General features: G+C 56.6%; 2 protein-coding genes and 1 long non-coding RNA gene across 5 annotated transcripts in view; 1 reads left to right on the top strand and 2 right to left on the bottom strand.

Annotated features, from left to right (window-relative positions):
• The window catches only part of CAMK2A (calcium/calmodulin dependent protein kinase II alpha), a 28,729-nt gene extending 25,966 nt beyond the window's left edge, over positions 1–2,763 (bottom strand). For both annotated transcript variants that reach the window (XM_061360135.1, XM_061360136.1), the window contains exon 1: positions 2,531–2,763. In XM_061360135.1, coding sequence (XP_061216119.1) covers positions 2,531–2,592 — 62 coding nt within the window. In that variant the 5' untranslated portion in view covers positions 2,593–2,763. The remainder of the gene's footprint in view (positions 1–2,530) is intronic.
• Positions 2,764–2,939: 176 nt separating this feature from the next.
• Positions 2,940–6,808, top strand: LOC133215852 (uncharacterized). Its single transcript, XR_009726503.1, has 2 exons — positions 2,940–3,224; positions 5,542–6,808. It is a non-coding gene; the product is annotated as an uncharacterized LOC133215852 (long non-coding RNA).
• On the bottom strand, positions 6,801–12,422 carry ARSI (arylsulfatase family member I). Of its 2 annotated transcripts, XR_009726501.1 has the most exons (3): positions 11,436–12,422; positions 8,371–10,497; positions 6,801–7,792 (listed from the first exon to the last, which is right to left on the bottom strand). XR_009726501.1 is itself a non-coding variant. In XM_061360134.1 (2 exons), the coding sequence occupies exons 1-2, from the start codon at positions 11,753–11,755 to the stop codon at positions 9,093–9,095; spliced, it is 1,725 nt and encodes a 574-aa protein (XP_061216118.1). In that variant the 5' UTR covers positions 11,756–12,422; the 3' UTR covers positions 6,801–9,092. The 2 variants fall into 2 exon arrangements, 1 of the variants encoding a protein (XP_061216118.1); XM_061360134.1 differs by having other exon boundaries at positions 6,801–10,497.
• Positions 12,423–20,260: the final 7,838 nt, after the last annotated feature.

Here is a 20,260-nt window from a genome sequence, read left to right as displayed (position 1 = left end):
CTGGTCCCCTCCTGAAAGCACGGAGCAATGGGGGGGGATTGGAGTGGCCCATTGCTTGCTGGGCTTTGCCAGGGATGCAGGAGTGGGGTTTCCAGAGGTCCATGTCCCCTGCTCAGCACAGATGCCTTCCCCATGCCTGGGAGGTGCAGAGGATCATGCCCCATGGGGCAGGCTCTGCAGACCCCCATCCACAAAGCCCCTTTGCGATGCTACTGTTTGATGTGTGGGACCTTAACCCCCCAGCCCGGCTGGGTGTCAGGATGGGTGACAGAAGAGAAGGTGCCAAAGGAGCATGGTGGATGCAGCAGCCTTGGCATCCAGCACCTCTCCTCCTGCCAGCCAGGCTTGGGGACACCCCATATGCCCCGCAGGGGACTGTCCCCATCCCTTGAGGCAGCAAATTCAAGATGGACCCTTTCTGCTCTGAGCTCCTGTGGGATGCTGCTTCCCTTTGGGGTCTGGATGTGGGAGAGTTGTGCTGCTGCCCTGCTTCACCCCTGCCAGACCCCGCATCCTGACCAGCACCGGGAGCATCTCGCTGCAGGAGGAATGCCGTTTCCCACCGTGAGCGCTGCTGCAGCAGAGCAGAGGTGCAGCTCCGTCCTCATTTCCTTCGCTAAGCCCAGAAAGTGGAAATTTCCCCATGGGAAACCGCTGATGTTTGAATGTGCCAGGATGCGCTGGAACCCATCCCAGTGGAAAATCCCCAACCAGCTCCACAGTGCCTTGACCAGCCTGGAGAAGCCCAGAAGCCCCTAAGCTGGGAGCACACCTCAGTGCTGCGGTGGTACCTGTCCGCCGGAGTGGAGGGGAAAGCTGAGGGATGCTCCAAGCTGGGAATGCTGCCTGGAGCTCAGTCCCTACATCACCCTAGGGGTCGGGTGGGCTGGGGTGTGATGCTCACAGGGAGCTGGCACATGTTCCTTTATTCAGGAGCATATCAACACACATCTGTCAAGGGGGGTTTACACCGTGGTGCTGAGCAGTGCGGGCAACCCCCGAGTCTGGGTGCTCAGCCCCCAGCGTCAGCATCCTCCTAGCTAAGTGCTGCATCCCAAACACAACCCGGTGCTCCCCATCGCTCCTGGCCTTCACGCTCCCTGCAGCCACATCTGCCCAGGCAGGACACAGCAGCCTCCCCGCAGGCTCCCTGCAGCCACTGCCTCTCCTGCCCACCCCCTGCCACCACCACAGAGCCTCAGAGCACGGAATAGCCGAGAACCCTCTGGAAAAGCAGGTCCCAAATCCCACCTTGCCACCAACTCCCTATTCCCATGCCCGCAGTGCCAGCGGGGACTGTCCCCCCTGCAGGGACCTGCTCCCTGACCCACTGCTCCCTGCCAGAACCCCAGTGCCAAGGGGATGGATGTGCACATCCTGGGACCATGCGTTCTGCTTGCATCCATGGAGCTGCACTTTGTGCCTCTGTTTGGCTGGGGAATATTGACAGTGCTCAGCCTGGCCCAAAGTCCTCCCCTATTTCAACTCAGTTTCTCCATCCTCATCCTCTCCTCACCCCTGTTTCACGCTCTCACATGTGTGTGGGTACAGATTTAGGCACAGGGGATGCAGGAGCGCAGGGCTGGAGCCTATGGATGGACACCACTGCACATCCAAAGCCCAGGCACCAAGCACCCAGCACAGGCACCACATTGCCGAGCTGCTCCTATGGGAACGTGGCCACACGCCCCAGATTCACAAACCAGCTCCAGGAAAGGGCACAGAAACCAAAACACAGGCACACGCCTGCTCGCTCCTGCACCCGCTTCACAGCCACACACTCGGAGAGACACGGAGCATCCCTCCCTCAGCCCCATATGGAGGACCTGGAATCTCCTGGAATCCACCCCGGGATGCTCAGTGTCCCCCAGGATGCCGTGCACGGGCATTTCTGCTTGCACACGCATCACACCCTGATCCAGGCACACGCGATGACACCCGGAGCTGCCCAGCTGAGCCCTTTGAGAAGCAGAGCAGGGTCAAGCTGTGGCTCACCCAGAGGGATGCTCACAGTGGGATAGGGGTGGGAGACACCCCGACACTGTCCAAGCGCCACCAGGGGCTGCCGGGCAGGCTGGATCTCCTGCAGAACCCTCCAGACCCCAGTGAATCCACACGGAGAAATCCCCTAAGGAAATGCAAGGGGCACCCGCAGTTTGGCTTTCCTCCTCCGCGGTCCTGTCCCTCCTCCCAGCTGGAGAAGTTCCCAGGGGAGCCAGCAGCATCCTCATTCGGGAGCGGCTTTTCCCTAGGAGTGGCAGCCACCCCCTTCCCTGAGCAGCTCCAGCCCCCAGGGGTTAACCCCAGCTCCCAGCCGAGCACCCGAACTCGGGAAGGGATGGAGCAGGCAGCCCCCATCCTAACCCATATCCCCCCCATCCTAACCCATATCCCCCCCATCCTAACCCAAATCTCCCCCCACTGCTCCCCAGTGCCTTAGCTCCGTGCCTGTCTCCTTTCCCCCATCTCCGGCAGTTCCCAGAAGGGGCACAGCCCCACTCAGAGCATCCCATCCCCATCTCCAACTTACTTGCCCAGTTCCTCAAAGAGCTGGTACTCCTCGGTGAAGCGATTGCAGGTGATGGTGGCCATTCCGAGGGGCTGGAAATGCTCCCTCCCCAGTGCCGAGTTTGGGACAAGCAGCTCTCCTCTCGCTCCCTCCCTCTCCGTGTGCTCCCGGGGCTCTCTCCTCGCCGAGGTAAATAAGGGAATATGTTTGATTGACAAGCCCGGAGATAATGATGAGGGCAATTTGTCTTCTCAGCTTCACAAGCCTTCGTCAGCATCCCCGTCCCCATGGCGACCACCGCTGCCAGAAACGCCCTGTTTCTGTTGCCCGGGCAACTGCAACCCAAACCCGCCAGGCGCCCGTGGGGACCAGGGCCCTGATGGGGACCCGGCCCTGGGGGCTGCCTGGGGGTCACCCTGATGATGCGGGGGAGGGGGGGAGGCCTAAAATGCAAATATTAAAGGCAAATTAAAGGACATGTCAGTGGAAGGATAATTGGGGCAAAAAGGGTTTCCATGGAAACCCTGGTTTTCATATTGCAGGAGGATGCTGTCACCCCGGCAACTGATTCCCCCCCCCCCCCAAAAAATATAGGCCCTGCAGCAGTATTCCTCCAGGACTGGGGAGCTCTGGGATGGGGGACACTGGGGTGGGTGGGAGCCAATGGAGCAGAAGTGTGTCAGGAGAAGCTGGAGCAACCATGGCAGGTCCCCAGGTCCCCAGGCTGGCCTTTCATCATCCAGGGTACCCTGGGGGGGTGGCCCTGATTGCGCTGCAGGGGAGCGCTGGCAGTGCTGGGGGATGCTGGGGGTCTCAGGATGGGGTAGGAGCAAGGTCTGCCCCCTCCTCATCAGGCTTTTTGCTGCTACTTTTAACTTCAGAAGACACAAAAAGGGAAATGAAAGTGGAGTGATGAGGGCCAAGACTTTAGGAGGAGGTTTCCCTTTGAGCCCACCTTGCTGCCAGCACCCACTGGGGATCCATCTACACCCCCCTATGCACCTTCCCACCTCTGAGCCCCCCAGAAGATATTTCTTCTAAGCTATTGCCCTGTTTCTGGATGATTTTGCAGCAGGAGGAGCTACCACAACCCCAAAAGAAGGGGTTCCCATCACTGGCTGGGAGGGTATTGCCTTTGGCAGCTGAGATGGATTGAGCTCCCTTTCAGGCTGCCATGGAAGGGTTAAAAGGAAAAGAAAAGGCTCTAACCAGACAAAAATAGGGAGAAATCTTTGAGAGGAGATAGAGAAGGAGGAGCAGAGAGAGGGAGAGAAGAAAGGAGGTGGAAGTGGAGGAGGACAGCAAGTGGCGGAGTGAGGAAGAAGAGGGGGAGGAGGAGAAAGGTCTAATGGCTTTTCCATTAATTGCACCATTACCCACCTTCATCCGCACCTTGCATCCCCGCATCCAGCCTCCCGCTCCTGCATGGCCCAGCCGGAGAGGGACCCTGGTGCCAAGGACACAATTCCCACTGCACGGACAGGGCATGGAGCCATATGCCCTAAGGGCCGATGGACTCCAGACCCATATGGCCTTGCCACCACATGGGCAGAGCACACCGGCCACCACGGGTGATGGGGGATGTGGTGGTACCCAAAACACCACCCTGCCCATGCCCATCTCCTGCTCCCACATGAAGGGGGTTCATTCATCCCACCCAGAGCTGTGTCGGGAGGCAGGGGGCTGCCGTGGGAGCTGCTGCAGCCATATGGATGCTCATGGAATGTTCTCCTCCTCCAGCTTTATGCTGCCAACCCCTATCAGCCCCTTGGAGCCAAAGGACAAGAGGAAGAGCCCCCACGCCAGACCCACGGATGCCTGGGGGCAGCTCACCCCGCCTCGCTCCTGCCTCTGCTGTCATACATGTGCCCATGGGCTCTGCAATGGGACCTGCCCCCTCTTCCCGCACCACCCTGGGGCTGGCACATGTGTTCAGCCCCACACACATGATCCCGCAGTCAGGAGGAGGGATCTGGCCCTTCCTTCCCTCCAGAGCTCCTTCTGCACTCCAACACCCTCACAGGGAGCAGGGGGGATGCCAGAGCTCTCCATGGGGACCCTGCCTCCCTCCCCAGGTTTCTCCTGCCTGGCACAGAGGTGGCTTTCTAGGAAGGGTTTCTCCCTTCCCGCACTCTGTTCATTTCCCCCCTTTTCCTCTGCTTTCCTCCCTCCTGGGGCTGAGGGGGTGTCAGGCTCCTGGGTGCTCAGCATGCTCTGCCCTGCCGGTGATGCGCTTCCCAAGCGGTGCCTGGAGAACCCCCAAGGGGAGCAGAGCTCCGGACGGGATTGTCCCGCTCGGGCTGGGGTCTCTCCCCGCAGCTCCCAGCGGAGGGCAGCAGCTCCAGCCCCGTCCCAGAAGCCCTAGGATCTGTTTTGGATGTCTCCCTTCGGCCGATGCCTCTGCTCCCGGCCAGCCCAAGATGTGGTCCCGCAGGGCTCTGGAGAGCCAAGCTGCCGTGCTCGGGTCTGACCGCCTGATGGAGACCTTCATCCCCAGCAGCTCCTCTCCATCACCGGGCTGCCTCTCCAGGGATGCAGCCTGCTCTCCCAAATACGCACACACACAGCGGGTTTCTGCAGCCCAGGGTGGGCACCTGAGGTCTGATGCTAAACTGGATGGGCTCAGGGAGGACCAGTGTGTCCCTGGGGAGCTGCAGCAGGATCCCCCCTCCTCCCAGGACACTTCATGGGCCTCCGGGAGCTCGCAGCAGTTCCTCGCACACAAAACCAGTGGAGCTGCCAATTACATATTGCAGACATCCCAGAATTACCGGGACAGTTTCACACACAAGCTGGGGTCTGGGGGATGTTCAGTTGCTGTCCTATGGGAAGCTGAATTTGGGGTTATTTTTAGATAAGGATTATAAATACCATGGTAAAGAAGAGTTGATTTACATTGAGGGTTGTGTCTGCAGACGTGCCCTGTCCCTGCAGGTCCCAGTGCTCACTCCTGCAGCCACAGGAAACTGCTTTGAGCTGGGACACGGTGCCCCCAAGGCCGCCTTCTCCCCAACACCAGGATCCGTGGGCAGGGATTCTCCTGCTGACATGGCCATGGATACTTGGGGACCCCCAGCAGGAGCCACACGGCTCCCTGGAGCTGGCTTTGAGTGGGGAGAAACCTCTGCAAAGCCTCTCATCCTCAGACCGCTGGAAGGAGAAAGGATGCACCTCCCTGGTGTGAGATAGAGCCCCTGGTCCAGAGCAGCCTCTCCCCAGCACGAGGTGCCCAGGGTGCCCTGGCACCCTCCCACCATGGGGTTTGGTAAGATGTCCATCCCCTTTCCACCTACTGGGCTTCTTCCCTTTCCCAAGTGGAAGATGCCTGTGGGGCTGGAAAGGTACCTCCAATCCTGCCTGATCCATCCTACCCCCATCCTCATCCTTACACTGTTCCCATCTCCATCCCATCCCAACTCCATCCCACCTGCATCCCCATCCCACCCCAACTCTATCCCACCTGCATCCCTATTCAATCCCAACTCCATCCCACCTGCATCCCCATTCCATCCCATCCTATCCCCACCCTCATCCTCATCTCTGTCATCATCTTATGCCCCTCCATCCCACCCCACTCTCACCTCCTCCCAGCCCGCTGGCTCCAGATGCTTCCCCCTGCCCCATCCTCTCCGCAAGGCACCATCCTGCACCCTGGTCCTGCTGGAGTTTGGGACAGCCTTGGGTTTGCATTGCTCTTTGGAAGGTGGTTGGGAAGGAGGGGAGTGCTCAGCCTGTCTGTGCAAACACATCTCCACCACCCGAGCATCTCCCCAGCTGCATTAACCCCTCGGCAGCCAGAGTGCACAGGCACTGCCGAGGGGCTTGAACTATGTGAAAACACAGGATTTGGGCACAATCTTCATTCTTTCCTGCAGAGACCGTTAATGAGCAGTGGTGGGATGGGGAACCCAAGCAACAGCCGATGTTCAAATACGGGACTGGAAACAGAGGTGAAGGACAACTGCAGTCCTCGGGCTGGAGGCTCTGCACTTCTGAGCACCCAGAGATGCTCCTGCTGACTTTTCCTCGTTGTTTTCAGGGACTGAGACTTTCCTTCAACTGTTTCTTTTTGTAAAAACTCATAATGCAACTTTTTTTTAATTAAAACAAAAGAAGAACGCAGACCCAACGCTATGGCCAGGCTGTGAGCCTGGCACCAGCCCAGCGACTGGAAATGAAGCAAGACCAGACCAACCTTGTCATGGGGATATTAGTAAAAGTGAAGGGAGAAAAATCGAAGTGTTTTCATGGAAATTTCCATTTTTGAAGAAAAAAAAAATAAAAGAAGGACTAAACTTGGATGCATTTATATAAATATGGAAATGAAAGCTGTTTCCCAACCCTTGTCGCCGCCCCATGGCCAGCCCCGCTCTCCCGCTCGCTTTGGCATCAGTTCTCCTTTTGCAGTGCCTTGTTCCAGAGCCCCAAGCAGCCATCACCCCTTGCCCAGCCCCAGCTCAGCCTGCAGCAGTCTCCTCTTCTTCAGCAAAGCATTGCTTTATATTCAGCAACTGGTTGGCTTTGCCAGTGGGCACACTGGTGGAGTGAATCCCATGGGACCGGGCTAGACAGTTGAGGTAGTTTGGGGATGTGCAGCATCCTCCCGGGGCTCACCTCCAATGGGGTGATGCTGCAGGGACTGGTCTCCATGGAGCAATGTGCTAAGGGAGCCAGGGATGGAGAAGGGGCTGATGAAGGAGCTGAGTTCCCCTCTGAAACCTGTCCTTAGGGATGCAGGGGGCCGACGGGATGGCACGGTGATGGGCGTGCATGGAGCACCTGGGACCGATGCACACACTGCCACGCTCCAGCTTCGCAAACTCCTTCTCATCTCTACAACAAGAGGTCTCCTCTATTCTGCCTCGCTGTCAGCTCTTTTTTTTTTTCTCTTTGTTTCTATAGAAAATCCCAATTCCCCCAAATAATCCAAGCTAAGAGTAAGAAGGGGGGAAAAAAACACAAATGTGTCATTGCATTCTCTTCCCATCCCCGTCCCTCTCTCTCACACACAGGGCTTGAAAGCACACTGAAAGGTATTCAGCGTGCACGCTGCCAATTGTCACATCTTTCAATGACAGATTTTAAATGAATGTTATTTTGCAAGGGAGAGAGAAAGAAAGGGGGGGGGGGGTAAAAAAGAGGGGAAAAAAATAAAAAAGAAAGCCCACACTGCTCATCCAAGAGCTGACAAGTCCTAACGGGCCTCATTTTCCAGAGACAAAAATAACTATTTTCAAAATTCACAGCAGGGCCTTCGCCTACACACGCTGCACCAAGAGAAACCTGTGGGGAGAAATGTAAAACACATTGTGTAAATGGAAATGCACCATGCATCCCAAGTGCTTTTCGAGCTATTTACCCTCTTTCATCCTCTCCAGCTTCTCCTGGGAGCACACGCACGCATGCGCGGGGGGGCTCGGTGCTGGACCCGAGCTGCCGCAGGGGCTGGCTGCCCATGGCACTGGGGGGATGATGGGGAGGTGTTTCCCCGTTCAGTGCTGGTGTTGATGGGAGAGTGGTGCCCATCTGCAGGGAGGGGATGTGGTGTGGTGTGGTGCTGGCAGGCAAGAGCTGTCCCTGTCCCCCTCCATGGCTTTGGGGTCCTGCAGCTAAAGAGCAGCACATCCGCCTCTGCAGAGACCTTCTTGAGATGTTCCCTCTGCCCCAGGTTCAGCAGTGGGGATGTGGGGATGGGGCTAACCCCAGCACTGGGAAGGGGTGGTTGGATGGGTGGATGGGTAGGATGGATGGGGAGGAGCACGGGTGCCTACAGCTATGCACATGGTGACGGTAGGCCCTGTGGATGGAAGGGTCTGCTGGGTGGCTGGTCCATGTGAAATCCACCAGAACCTGGGACAAACCTGCCTCCCAAATGTGGGGCCATAGGAAACCATGTGTTCTCTAAGAGCATCCAGCCACATCTGCATGGGCTATAGTTCCTCACTGGGGCTGCTCCTGGTCCCCCAAGCCAGTGGAGGGGAGAAGGCATGGTTCCTGTAGCAGCAAGGCTGAGTCCAGCCATTGCAGTCTCAGATCTGATGTCCATGGTCAGGAATCCACCCTTCCACAAAGAAGCACAAAAGGGAAACACCATGGTCTTGGGTTTGGGGGAGCAAGAGCAAATGTAGCAGCTGCCTGGAAGCAGGCAGAGTCAGGAGCGTGGATATACAGGGACAAGATGAGGGACAACCTGTAGGCAGAGCCACCCCAGGGTCCCACGCTTCCTCCTGCCATTGCAATGGTCAACATTAAAGCTTGCAATTGCCTGCAGAGTCTTTGAGAAAAGGGTCTCTATCTTTGCAAAGGGCTGTGCCTGGGCCAGCCCAGCTCAGCAGACTTGTAGTACATCACCAAGGACCATGAATGAGCGTACATCACCCTTCCTTGCCCACCAGGACCACCTCCCTGCTGCCACCGGTCCAGCCAGAGAGGAGAAGTGTTTTGAGGTGAACCCTGGAGTAAGGAGAAGTGAGAGACTGTTGTCCATCTCCTTATCTGTCCCTCTCCCTCGCTCCCACCCCATGGCACTGTCATCCAGAGCTCCAGCCTGGCCAGGCTGGGTCAGTGCTGGGGGATTCTCCCATCAGATGCGGTTGGACATGAGCCTGGTGTTCAGCTTGCGGAAGAAAGAGCGCAGCTTGCAGATCTTGCACTTCTTCTTCTTCTTGTTCCTGCTTTTCAGGGGCTCCCCACCGCCTTCCCACTCCTCCCCATCATCCTCGCTGGCCCAAGGACCCCAGGCACCGCCGTTGAAGTCCGGGTGTGCTCGGGGGTTCTCCGCAGGGTACCGCACCGGGATGGCCGTCCGGTTGTAGTGCACCAGCCTCATCAGGAGGGTCCTGACCACGTCTGGGCGCTGGTCCGAGAGGTCGTAGCGCTCATAGGGGTCAGCAGTGATGTTGAAGAGCCACACGGACTTCCTCAGGCCATTGGTGAGACGCTCCAGGTTCCACCAGCTCCCTGGGAAGTTGGTCAGGGTCTGTGGGGGGATCCAGTCACTGTAGCCCGGGTCACCAGTGAGGAGCTTCCACTCCCCAACCCGGATGGAGGCCTGCACGGCCGTGTTCCAGATGCCAAACCCATCCTCCAAGGAGCCATACTTGGCGTGGTTGTACAGGGGGTCAATGTTGTGCAGGATTTCGGTTCGTGGCGACTCCTTGCCCTCACTGATGGCAGGCCACACGTTGTAGCCATCCAAGCCTGGCACGTTGCTCAGGTTGCCCCTGGCCAGGCTGACCAGAGTTGGGTACCAGTCTGTGATGTGAACCAGCGCCCAGCTGGTCCGGCGCTTGCGCTTGATGAGGGGACTATGGACAAAACCAATGCCACGAACTCCTCCTTCCCAGTACGTCCCTTTGCGGCCCCGTAGCGGCCAGTTGCTTCCCCCGGAGAAGGTCTGCCCACCGTTGTCAGTGGAGAACACAATCACACTATTGTCATAATAACCATACTTCTTGAGGGCCCAGGTGATGTTCTTCACCGCCTCATCCATGCACGTCACCATGGCAGCGTACTTACGGCGGGCAACGTTGCCCATGGAGCGGTAGCGGTAGATGTACTCCTTGGGGGACTGCAGAGGCGTGTGGACAGCTTGGAAGGCCACGTAGATGAAGATGGGCTCCTTGGGGCTGTGGGATGCCAGGATCTTGCTGACGCGCTGGGCATAGAGGAAGGTGGAGTATTTCCCACTCTGGTCCCAAGCCACGTCCTCCCCTTCGTGCAGGTCGTAGCCACAGACGCCCGGTCCATCACAGTTGTCATAGGTGTAATAGTCCACATTGCCCGTCAGGGAGCCCAGGAAGGTGTCAAAGCCCCGGCGGGTGGGCAGGCACTCCTTCTTGTAGAAGCCAAGGTGCCACTTGCCCACCATGTGTGTGGAGTAGCCGGCTTCCTGCAGCTTCTGTGGTAGGGTGACCTGGTCGAGGGGCAGGCAGTTGGGCTGCCGAGGGCGGATGATGGAGTGCTGCAGCCCTGTGTGGATCTGGTACCTGCCGGGGAAGAGCCAGGAGGAATCAGTGGTGACAGGGAGCAGCGCCGGGTGGGAACGAGGTGGCATTTTATGTGCTGGAGACCCCAAATGTATACAGATCTCCACGTCACCCAACGCAGCCCTGTGGAGCAAGCTCCACACCAGAGATCTGGAGGTCCTGATCTATCCAATGATACTAAAAGCAGATGCAAAAACAAGAGAGGGGCTGAGCAGACATCTCAAAACCACACTGGGCTGCCCCACCGGGATGCCACCAGCAGTTATCCCTGCTGCTGCCTGCCCATGGAGGGTGGCTGGGCTCTGTCAGGGATGGGCAGCACAAGCAAGAGTTGTGCGGCAACCCCTGTGGGTTTGCAGTGCCGTATCCATAGGCATCTCCCAGGGCTGCTCCAGGGTAAGCACCTTCTCTCCTAGGAGGCAGAACATCCCAGGATAAGGGGAGATTTAACAGTGTGCTATGGGAGAGGGCAATGGACCAGCAACCAGCAGGCCCTGGATAACGCAGCACTGAACACACAAGTGGGAAAAACACAGTCCAAGGGACTCATAGATGCAGGGGAGAATGATCCTTCAACCCCACAGCCCAGCAGCAAACCCCCGAGGACCAGTGTGACAGCAGCATGGGACAGCCTGGGGACGCAGCTCCTTGCCTGGCACTGCAGGACCTCATGGCCAGAGACCACCCTTACCCAAAGTGACACCCTCTACCCAATAGCATCTGCATTTTTGGCCTTGCCATGTGCTACTATCTCCCACAAGAAAATCAGCTGTTTACTCATGAAGCCTTCTAAGGAAAGCCAGCAAGATGCCTTCCTCTGGAGGTTCTCCATCATCTGCCAATACATGGGGCCATCTGCCTAGCAGTGAGCTGGGGTTAAGCTCCTCGGAGCTAAGGAAGGGACAGGAGGAGGGACACAAGTGGGGTGTGAGCCTTACCTGCCGGTTATGAGCTGGCTCCGGGACGGGGTGCAGATGGGCTGGATGTAGTAGTTCTCCAGCTTAACCCCCTCGGCCGCCAGCCTGTCCAGTGTTGGTGTTTGGATATCAGAGCCGTGGTACCCTACATCATGATAGCCTTGGTCATCGGTCAGAATGAAGATGATGTGGGGCGGCCTGGAAAAGGAGGGGGGCAGCGCTTTCTCCATGGTGTCCGTGGCCACGTCGGCCACCAAACTGGGCTTCATCCAGTCCCAGGATAAATAGCCAAAGCTGAGCAGGCTGATGAGCGAGAACCCTGTGAGGGCATAGACGGCCATCCCGGAGCACGCCTGCGAAGGGAGCTACAGTCCCAGCATCGTTTGGGAGCCACAGGAACAGGAGTTACCCCGGTCCTCCAGGGGAGCCCCCCAAGTTATGGGATGATCCCCGCACCCCGTACAGCCGGTTTTGCGGGAGCAGCTCCCGGGAAGGCACGCTCTGGAGCACACAAAGAGCTTTCATCCGCCGGGGCTGGGTTGCCTTCAGTCAAAAGAAAATAACCCTCACGCCGCTCCAATCAAACCCATCTGCGCGGCAGGACGGGCTCCTCGCCGTGATCCCCAAGCATCCCGAGTGCTGCAAACACTTCCTGCCCGCCTGGAGTTCTCCCGCTGCTGTTACTGCTTTATGAAGGACCCCATTAAAACCTCGCTGGAGGAAGTAGCTGGCGTCTCCTCTGCTACCCCGACACGATGTGATGATGATCCTTTCCTTTCAACTCCTGCGGAAGAGGGTGCTAAAGTTCAAGCCCAGGGGTGCCGAGCGCTCCTCCGAGCTCTCCCAGGGAAGGAAAGCCGTCCCACTCCTTTTCCCAACCTCCGCTGCAAAGCACTGAGTCCCAACATCTGTCTGGGACGTGGGCTAAGCCGCCAGGTTTATGGGGAGCCGCAGGCTCGGCCCCTCCCAGCTCAGCAGCTCCAGGAAAAAGCTGGGAAGCTCCAGAGAGTGCAGGGTCCTAAGCGTGGTGTTCCCTGAGCCACCGACACTGCCCTCCCTGCTTGCCTTGGGACGTGTGAGCACGGCCCGGGTGGGATGCTCAGCCCAAGCGCCGCAGCATCCAGACAGGATCACAGGATCCTGTGTCCCTGGGGCAGATCGCGGGGGCCAGAATCACCAAACAATCCCCATCCGAATAAACCCTGGGCAAGGAGAAGTTGCTAAACCTTGTTGGGACACCCCCAGTGGTGAATCAAACCGTCCAGGGGCATGCAGAGCGCTACAGAGTGGGGTGGGTGCTGCTGCACCCGTTTTCCAAGTGGGGAAACTGAGGCAGAGAGGGGCCGCTCATACTGGCCATGGCCACAGCCAGCCAGGGGCAGGGTTTGGTGTGCACTAGGTTCCTCTGTCAACGCAGGGCACTGGAGGCTCAGGAGCACAGGATGGGGAGCAGGGGGGCGGGAGGCAGGGATGGGTGGCTGTGTTCTGCTCCTTCCCTGCTGGCAGCAGCCCCGGCTCACTGGAAGGAGCACGGCAGGGCTGGGTTGAGCCTTTCAGTGAGGTTTGATTAATCCCTGGGGCTTCATCACTCATTTCTTCCGCCTGCTTCTCTTCTCCCTTCCCCTCGCTCCTTCCCACCACTCGCCTGCCTCCCTCACGTCTCCCTCTTCTCCCCTGACAGCGTTAAACAGTTCCCTCCTCTTGGCAAAACCTGGACCTGACTGAATGGGAACAGAGGTGGTTTGGGATCCCCAGCTCCTGGGTCCTGTTATTCCTCCATGGTTCCCAATGGGTCCCTGCAACCCAGGGAGACCTCTCTGTGCCCCCCCACCCTTCAAGGGGCTGTAGGGCTCCCTGAGCATCCCAGTCTGTGGCCCCACAGACATGGCTCCATGCACACCTCGGGGCAGAGACAGAATTATCACCATGGTTTATAATCACCGCTCTTTCCAAATACATAAATAATAGTTTGGGTGAATAGCACAGATTAGAGAGGAAACTGGAGATGTCAGGGCTGAGATGAGGCAGAGAAAGTGTGTTTGAAGCAGCACAGACCACAGATGAGCTGTGTCTTGTTTGGCACGGGAAGGGAGGTGGAGGACAGGGGCAGCAGAAGGGATTCTCTGGCCACAGAAGTGGGGCTGGAGCCCACCTCCAAGGAGCAAGAGCTGAGCTGAGCACCTCCTGGGTCCTGGATCTGCGTGGAAATCCATGTTGGGTCCGATCTGGCCCCAGGTCTGGGAGCAACGAGCAGAGTTAGCCCAGCTCAGGGCTTTCCCAAGGGCCAGAGGGTGAATCAATAGTGATTTTGGTGGCATTGACCCTGCTCTGAAGGGTTAAGACAGCCAGCTGGGTCCCAACACATAGACACCTCCAAGGAAGGGGATGATGGGTTCTTCTCCAAGGCATGATAAGAAGGTGAACGGCACATGGAAATGCTTTGGATCCCAGGAACAATGGGGTGCAATGGGACTCTCAAATCAGTGTCCCTGAAATCCTCTGGTGGGGAGGCAGAAGGTGGCAGGGAAGAGGAGGAGGAGGAAGAAATGACAACCCTTTCTGGGGTCAGGAAGATTCAAGCCAGCTGCACGGCTGCTCTGCGGGTGATTAATGCATCACAAGGTCTAGGGATGGAAAAAGGCCTGCAGCCTCCCTCCCCACTGCTCTTCATTCCGGGCAGTCACTCGTCCAGCCTTGCTCAAAGATGTCTCATGAGCCAGGAGCTTCCTTGGAGAGCTCCAGCACGTTGCACAACAGGGAGGTTTCCCCTGGCAGCCAGCCTGGCCGTGGATGCTGAGCCAGCCGGCAGACCCTGCCTGCTTCGGTCCTGCATCTGCCCAGGCGAGGACAGCCCCGCTCCTCCCCGTACAGCAGCTGCTGACACAGAAGGCACCAAACCGCCCTCCTAGCCTGACCCATGGCGGTTTTATTGGTTCAAGGGGATGGGGAGCCCCGTTTGGGGAGCTGGGTGCTGGTTACAGAGCATCACCCATCTCACCCCAACCCAGCTTCCCCATCCCAGAGTATCACCCACTGCATCCCAGCCAAGCTTCCCCATCCCACAGCATCACCCACTGTACCCCAACTGAGCTTCCTCATCCCAGAGCATCACCCACTGCACCCCAGCTAAGCTTCCCCATCCCACAGCATCACCCACTGTACCCCAACCCAGCACTTCCACATACCCACAGACCCTTCCCAGCTGGAAGCAAGACCTCATTCCAAGAAATCACACAGCAGACGGGATAAACCCATCAGCCAAAGCCCCAAAAATACCCTTTTTGATGCATTTCAACCTGGTGGCATGACCCACAAAGCAGCAAACCCTGACCAGTGCCTGGTCCCTGCGTGTCCCTGCAGCTGGCAGAGCTCCCCACATTCGCACAGCTGGTTCTTTAACCAAATATTTGAATATTCCCTTTTTTTATTTCATTAATTTCATGTGGCCTGGGGCAAGAACGAAAACAAACACAGCCCTTCCTGCTTGTTTCTCCCCACTGCCCCCCGGCTCCGGCCGCACTTGAGTTTTGGCTCCGAAAGCACTCGCTCCAAGCGGGGTTATGCAAACAGGCTCCACATATTTCTCAGCGCCTGCGATGTGCCACGAGGCCACACAGCAAAGTTTCAAACCAAGCTTCAAATCTTCTACTGCTTTTTTCCCTTATTTCCCCCCCTTTTCTCTATTTTTTAACCCTTCCAAGGGCTGCAGCCCCTTCAGCCCTCAATGCTGCCTTTCTCTCCCCATCAATGGGGCATTATGGCAGGGGAATTATTGAAAGCAGAACTCCCAGGCTTTACAATGGGAGCTCTGTGCAAGGCAAATATTGCACAATCTGTTTGCACGGTGCCCTTCCCCCTCACGCTTTGGCCTCGGGCCTGTCGAAACGGGCCTTCAAAATAAGGAATATGAAAGGGTTTTAATAAGTCCCCTCTCTCCTTCTTCAGAGCAAGACATTTGACCTAACGGGGCATTGGGGAGCCAAGCCCGGCCTCGAGAAAACACAGCGCTTCGCTCTCGCCTCTCAGATGTTTAAGGGTTTCCGCTCTCCCCGGCCAACGTGTGATGCATTCACTCTTTTATTGGCACGATGAAAGAGCCCAGGCAAGTCTGGAAAAGAAGGGAGCAGTCCCAGGAATGGTGAGAGCTTGTTATTTTGTCTAGAAGGTGGGGAAGAAGGGCTCAGAGGAGGGAGAGGCAAGGAGATGCATGGGGAAGGAAGGAGGCTCAAGGCATCGATGGTCCCAAGCTGGAGGTGAACGTCTCTCCATTGACTTTGGGAGCCACCAAGACGTCCCAGTCTTCACGCCCCTGGAGTAGGGATGGATCATGGTTCTATCCCGGTCTTCTCTCTGCCATGAGCACTCTGCTCCCCTGACGTCTTATCCTCCAGGGATATACCCTTGGGACCATCTCCCCTCCCTGACGTACAACAGGCAGGCAGCATTTCTGCCAGGCAGTGCCAGGACCTGTTTCCTCCCTGACATCCCCTAAAAATCACATCTTCCCACTCCAGGACCTCATTTTCCCCACCCTGAGCCCAGCACCTCCCTGCCTCCGGCCACAATGGACCCTGTGGGGAGAAGATGATTTTGTAGCGGCAACCGCTGAGGCGAGACCTCAACCAGATGACAGGGATGGGGCTTGGACTGCGGGAACTGGGAGGTTTGTGAACACACCATAATGCTCTCTCTGGATCTGGAGCCAAGGGAGGAGAAAAGAGCAAATGTGCATTGGTTCCTGCTTATGCAACCCTCGTGATCATTAAAGGAATGAGGAGCACTGCAGCAGCAGCCATGGCATTGGTTGCCAAAGCCCCGGGGTAGCACATTATGGGGGCAGAGAGGAGAGCATCAGCCATGGCTCTGACAAGGGCTCAGCAGCACTGCTGGATGTTGCTCTTGGAGCCAAACAGCCTCTTTTCCTCAATACCCTGCCCGTATTTCATTGCCATTTGCGCAGTTGAAAATAATCATCATCATCAAAATGCACTTAGAAGCCGTAGCACAATATTAGAGCCTTTTCTAATGTAAACCATAGCCTCTCACAACACATGTTGGGCTTGGCGAGGGTTTGTTCCCAATCAAAACACTGCAGCTCGCCTTCCTCCTCTCCCGGTCTCCCAGCACTAGTGAAATATGAAATAAAATCCCTAAATTAGAGCAGTTCGGCTCTTCAGTTAGGGAATTTTTCTTCCAGTTTTGGTCACTGAGGATACATCTCAATGATTCTGCAAATTCTGCCATGAAACGGCTTCAACACCTTCCTGCTCGTGTTTGATTTTCCTCCTTCCCCTTCAATCAGGAGACTTCAGTCTATTGGCTCCCCTTCCTCCATCTGATATTCCTCTCCTTGCCGTTCCCCACTTCCCGGGGAACTGCAGCTCTCCCTCTTCTCCTCTCCTCTCTCTAACGACTGGCGTGCTTGCTTTGAAGAGCTGGAAAGGAGCCCATGGGTTTGGCACCGCTCCTTTCTTCCCATGCCTTATGGCAAGCTTTCCACATCGCCTGGGTGCTCTCCCTCCTTATCCTGCTCCCCCTTCCCAAGCCCAAAATCCACACCCCTGGAATCAAGGCGCATCCCACTGCAGCTTCCCAGCAGAGCCCTGCGGCTCGCGTGATGGATGGAGAGTTCCCAGTCGATGTGAGTCGGGGATGTGTTGGGACATGGATCCCCATAGGATGTGGGGAGAATGTAGGGGAAGCAACCTGAGCCTGGCTTTGCAAGCAGGACAGGCTGGAGGTGAGGAACCTGCCTGTGTGATAGAGATGGAAAGCTAGAGAGCACACTGGGCAGGTGGGTTTGTGCTGATCCCATCGGGCTCTCATGGCTCAGGATCCTGATATTGCTCTGCCCCAGCACACATCTCATCCAGAAGGACTGACCTTTGCTAAGGTCCCCTGGCCTCGATGGACTGGCTCTCTCTGAAGCAGAGGAGAAGGTCCCAAGACAGCGGAAGGAAGGATTTAAGCATTTAGCATAGCTGGTTTCTGGCAGCGATGCTCTGTGACCCTAATATCAGCTTCCTCAGCTTATTGATTTTGGACTCCCCACCTTCATTCCTGACATGATTTATCGTGGGATACAAGGAAACTCCTCAATCCTCAAAGCATGTAAGATGCTGGCATCTCCTCCAGCCTTGCCTGGGCTTGGGAAGAAACAGCAATTCTTCCCAGCATCAGTGTCAAGCATCCCTCTATCCCATAGCCACACCAGGCTGCACCCTGGCACCTTTGGCAGAGCCAAGGGCTGTTCACCCTCACCATGAGATAAGCTCCATCACTAACCCTAGGAGGGCAGCTCTCCCAGAAGCAGCAATGGCAGGCAGGGACCCATGGACCAGGCACACTGCTGGGTCCATAGGAGCAGCCCCATCCCCTCTACCTCCTCTTAACACCCAACCAGGGCACTGGCTCCCCTCCCAAGCCACAGCATGGGACCAGCCACCCGCTCCCCAGGGCTGGGCAGCCTCCTGGCTCCTGTCTGCTCTTAGTTCCCATCTCCCCTTTCAGGTGCAACCTCTTCAAAGGCAGCGGTGGGTTTTGGCTGGCAGGAGATGTGATGGCCAGGATGCCTGCCCAGAGCCCCAAGCCAAGGCATGGAGGAGGAGGATGAAGCCGGCACTCCCCAGCTTGGCTCAGGTACTGGCTCCAGACAAGGAGCCCTTTCTCGCCGGGGGAGCTGCAGCAGGGCAGGGCAGGATGCTCTGAGCTCCCTGCTTGTTTATAGCCCTGGTTCAGAGCAAGGAAAACACACCCGCCTGTGCCAGCCGTGCTCCCACCTGCACCAAACAGCCGTATGCATACCCAGGATGTGCTTGCTCCCTTCCCACCCCAGGGGCTGCTTCTCCCTAGGGCACGGGCACTGCCACCCTCTCTAAAGGTCTCTGTTCTGCTGAGCGCAGGCTGGGGAGCGGTTCAGAACAGGCAGAGCCCAATTAGACATCGCATTACTTAATACAAAAGGTATCAATAATCCAGCAGGAGAGATGAGAGCTCTTTTCTCGCTGAGGATGCCAAGAGCACAAATTGCCTTCTTGTAAGAGAAAGGCTTAATTTCCATAGAACATGACAGATTAAAGCACGAGTGGGTGAGTCCACTCTATTATTCATCAGCCTTCACTGCTAACAGGAGAGGGTGTGCTGCCTCCTCTGAAGTTTCTTCGAAGGCCCAGGGTGCCCACATTTTATATGGGTAGAAAGCAAGGTATGAATGGATGGAGCTTTAAATGCTCACTGTTTGCATTCCCCTCTGCCCTTGGTTTTTATGCATCAGCCCTGTCGCTGCTATTGCTTCCCAAGATGAGTCAAACCAGGCAGTCCTTGTTTAAACCCAGAGACCAGTCTGACTTCTGGACCTGAACCAGAAGAGAAGAGGTCCAGGATAGCTGTGCTGCTGCATCAGTCATGCCCAAAGCATACCAGAGCTTCCTTTCCTAGTTGTGCAATGAGCTCCATCAGCAAAGAAATCTAGGATTAAACTTTGGAGCTTGAATACCTTCCTTCCGAACAGGAAAAAAAGAGCAAAAGGATAAGAAATCCCAGTTTCTGTCAGCTGGATTTAGTGGGGAGCACAGTGGAGTATTTCACTTGAATGAAAACCTCCAGGAGTGATTCTTTGGGGGCAGCACATTGCATTTGCAGCTCTACTGTGCACAGTGAGACAGATACATGGAAATAACTCCATTCCAAAGCAGAGGGGCCGGGAGCAGCCTCCTCCTGGAGCTGTGGGTTGGGATGAGCTGTATTTACTCCAGCTCAGGCAGCTGTAAACCCACCAGATTGAGCAAAGAAATGGGGGTTACCCAAACAGAAAGCACCAAACCCAGCTGTGGGGGACCCTGCAAGGAAACATGGGCAGCAAGGAGGAAAAGTGAGGGGAAGCGGCTGGAAGCAAAGTCCCAGGCTGGTGCTGGGAGCTGGATCTGAGCCACAGCATGTTCATGGGGAGTCCTGTTGCACGCAAGGATGGCAGATAAATGTGCTCCAGACACCAGATCTGGAACGCCATCCTCCTGTTTCAAGCCCACCCCTTTTACCATCAAGGGTTTTCTGCTCTCAGTCGCAGGCATAGCTTACAGGGTGGCTGTTGGGCGGCTATACCCATATCAATGCTGCAGAGGGTGATTCATGATTAGCTGCAGTAATCCAGAAGCTATACAAAATCACTAATAATAGGTCTTCAAAACCGACATCTTAGTCAAGATAAGAAATGACTGGAGCAAAATCCAATCATGCTTTGCTAAAACTATAAATGGAAAGGTATAACCCATATTCAGCTCCCCTAAACACCCAGCTAAACGAAAGCAGGGGTGTACATCAGCCCCAGGAACCAAGTCAAAGCACAGCCGGGATTCTGCCCTGGAAGAAGCTGATTCTCAAACAGGCTGAAAGCGGCTCCCAGTGCACCGGCTGCCACAGGACTGGCTTAAATCCAGGATGAGGAGAGGGATTTGGGAAGGGGGAAGCATGAGCACGGATTATGGAGCTGCCCTGGCAGCACATGCCGGGCTGCAGGAGCCGAGGCTCCAGCTGCAGGGATGCGGATGTGGGGCCCAGCAGGGTTCATGGTCCTGCCGAACACCATTAATTTAGCGCTGCCGTGCGATCCGATGCACAGTTGCTAGGTGACCAGAGCCCAGGGCTGCAAGGTCCAGCCTCTCAGCATCACATCCCTGGTACGCATCAGGATGTGGCTCCGTGTCAAGGAGCAGCAAGGCAAATACAGAGCTTGTGCAGGGCGATGCTGGGGAAGCCACTTGGATCCTGTCCCACAGCCCTACATCCCTATGGGCATGGAGGGCACAAAGCTTTCCCCAGCCACAGGTCCCAAAACTTCCTTTCCCTTG

This window comes from Neopsephotus bourkii, unplaced genomic scaffold, assembly GCF_033783945.1.
Source record: "Neopsephotus bourkii isolate Nb327-2 ecotype Australia unplaced genomic scaffold, CSIRO-AGI_Nbou_v1 NB_1016, whole genome shotgun sequence".
Classification (NCBI taxonomy): domain Eukaryota; kingdom Metazoa; phylum Chordata; class Aves; order Psittaciformes; family Psittacidae; genus Neopsephotus; species Neopsephotus bourkii.
This window is presented reverse-complemented; position numbering and strand designations above follow the sequence as displayed.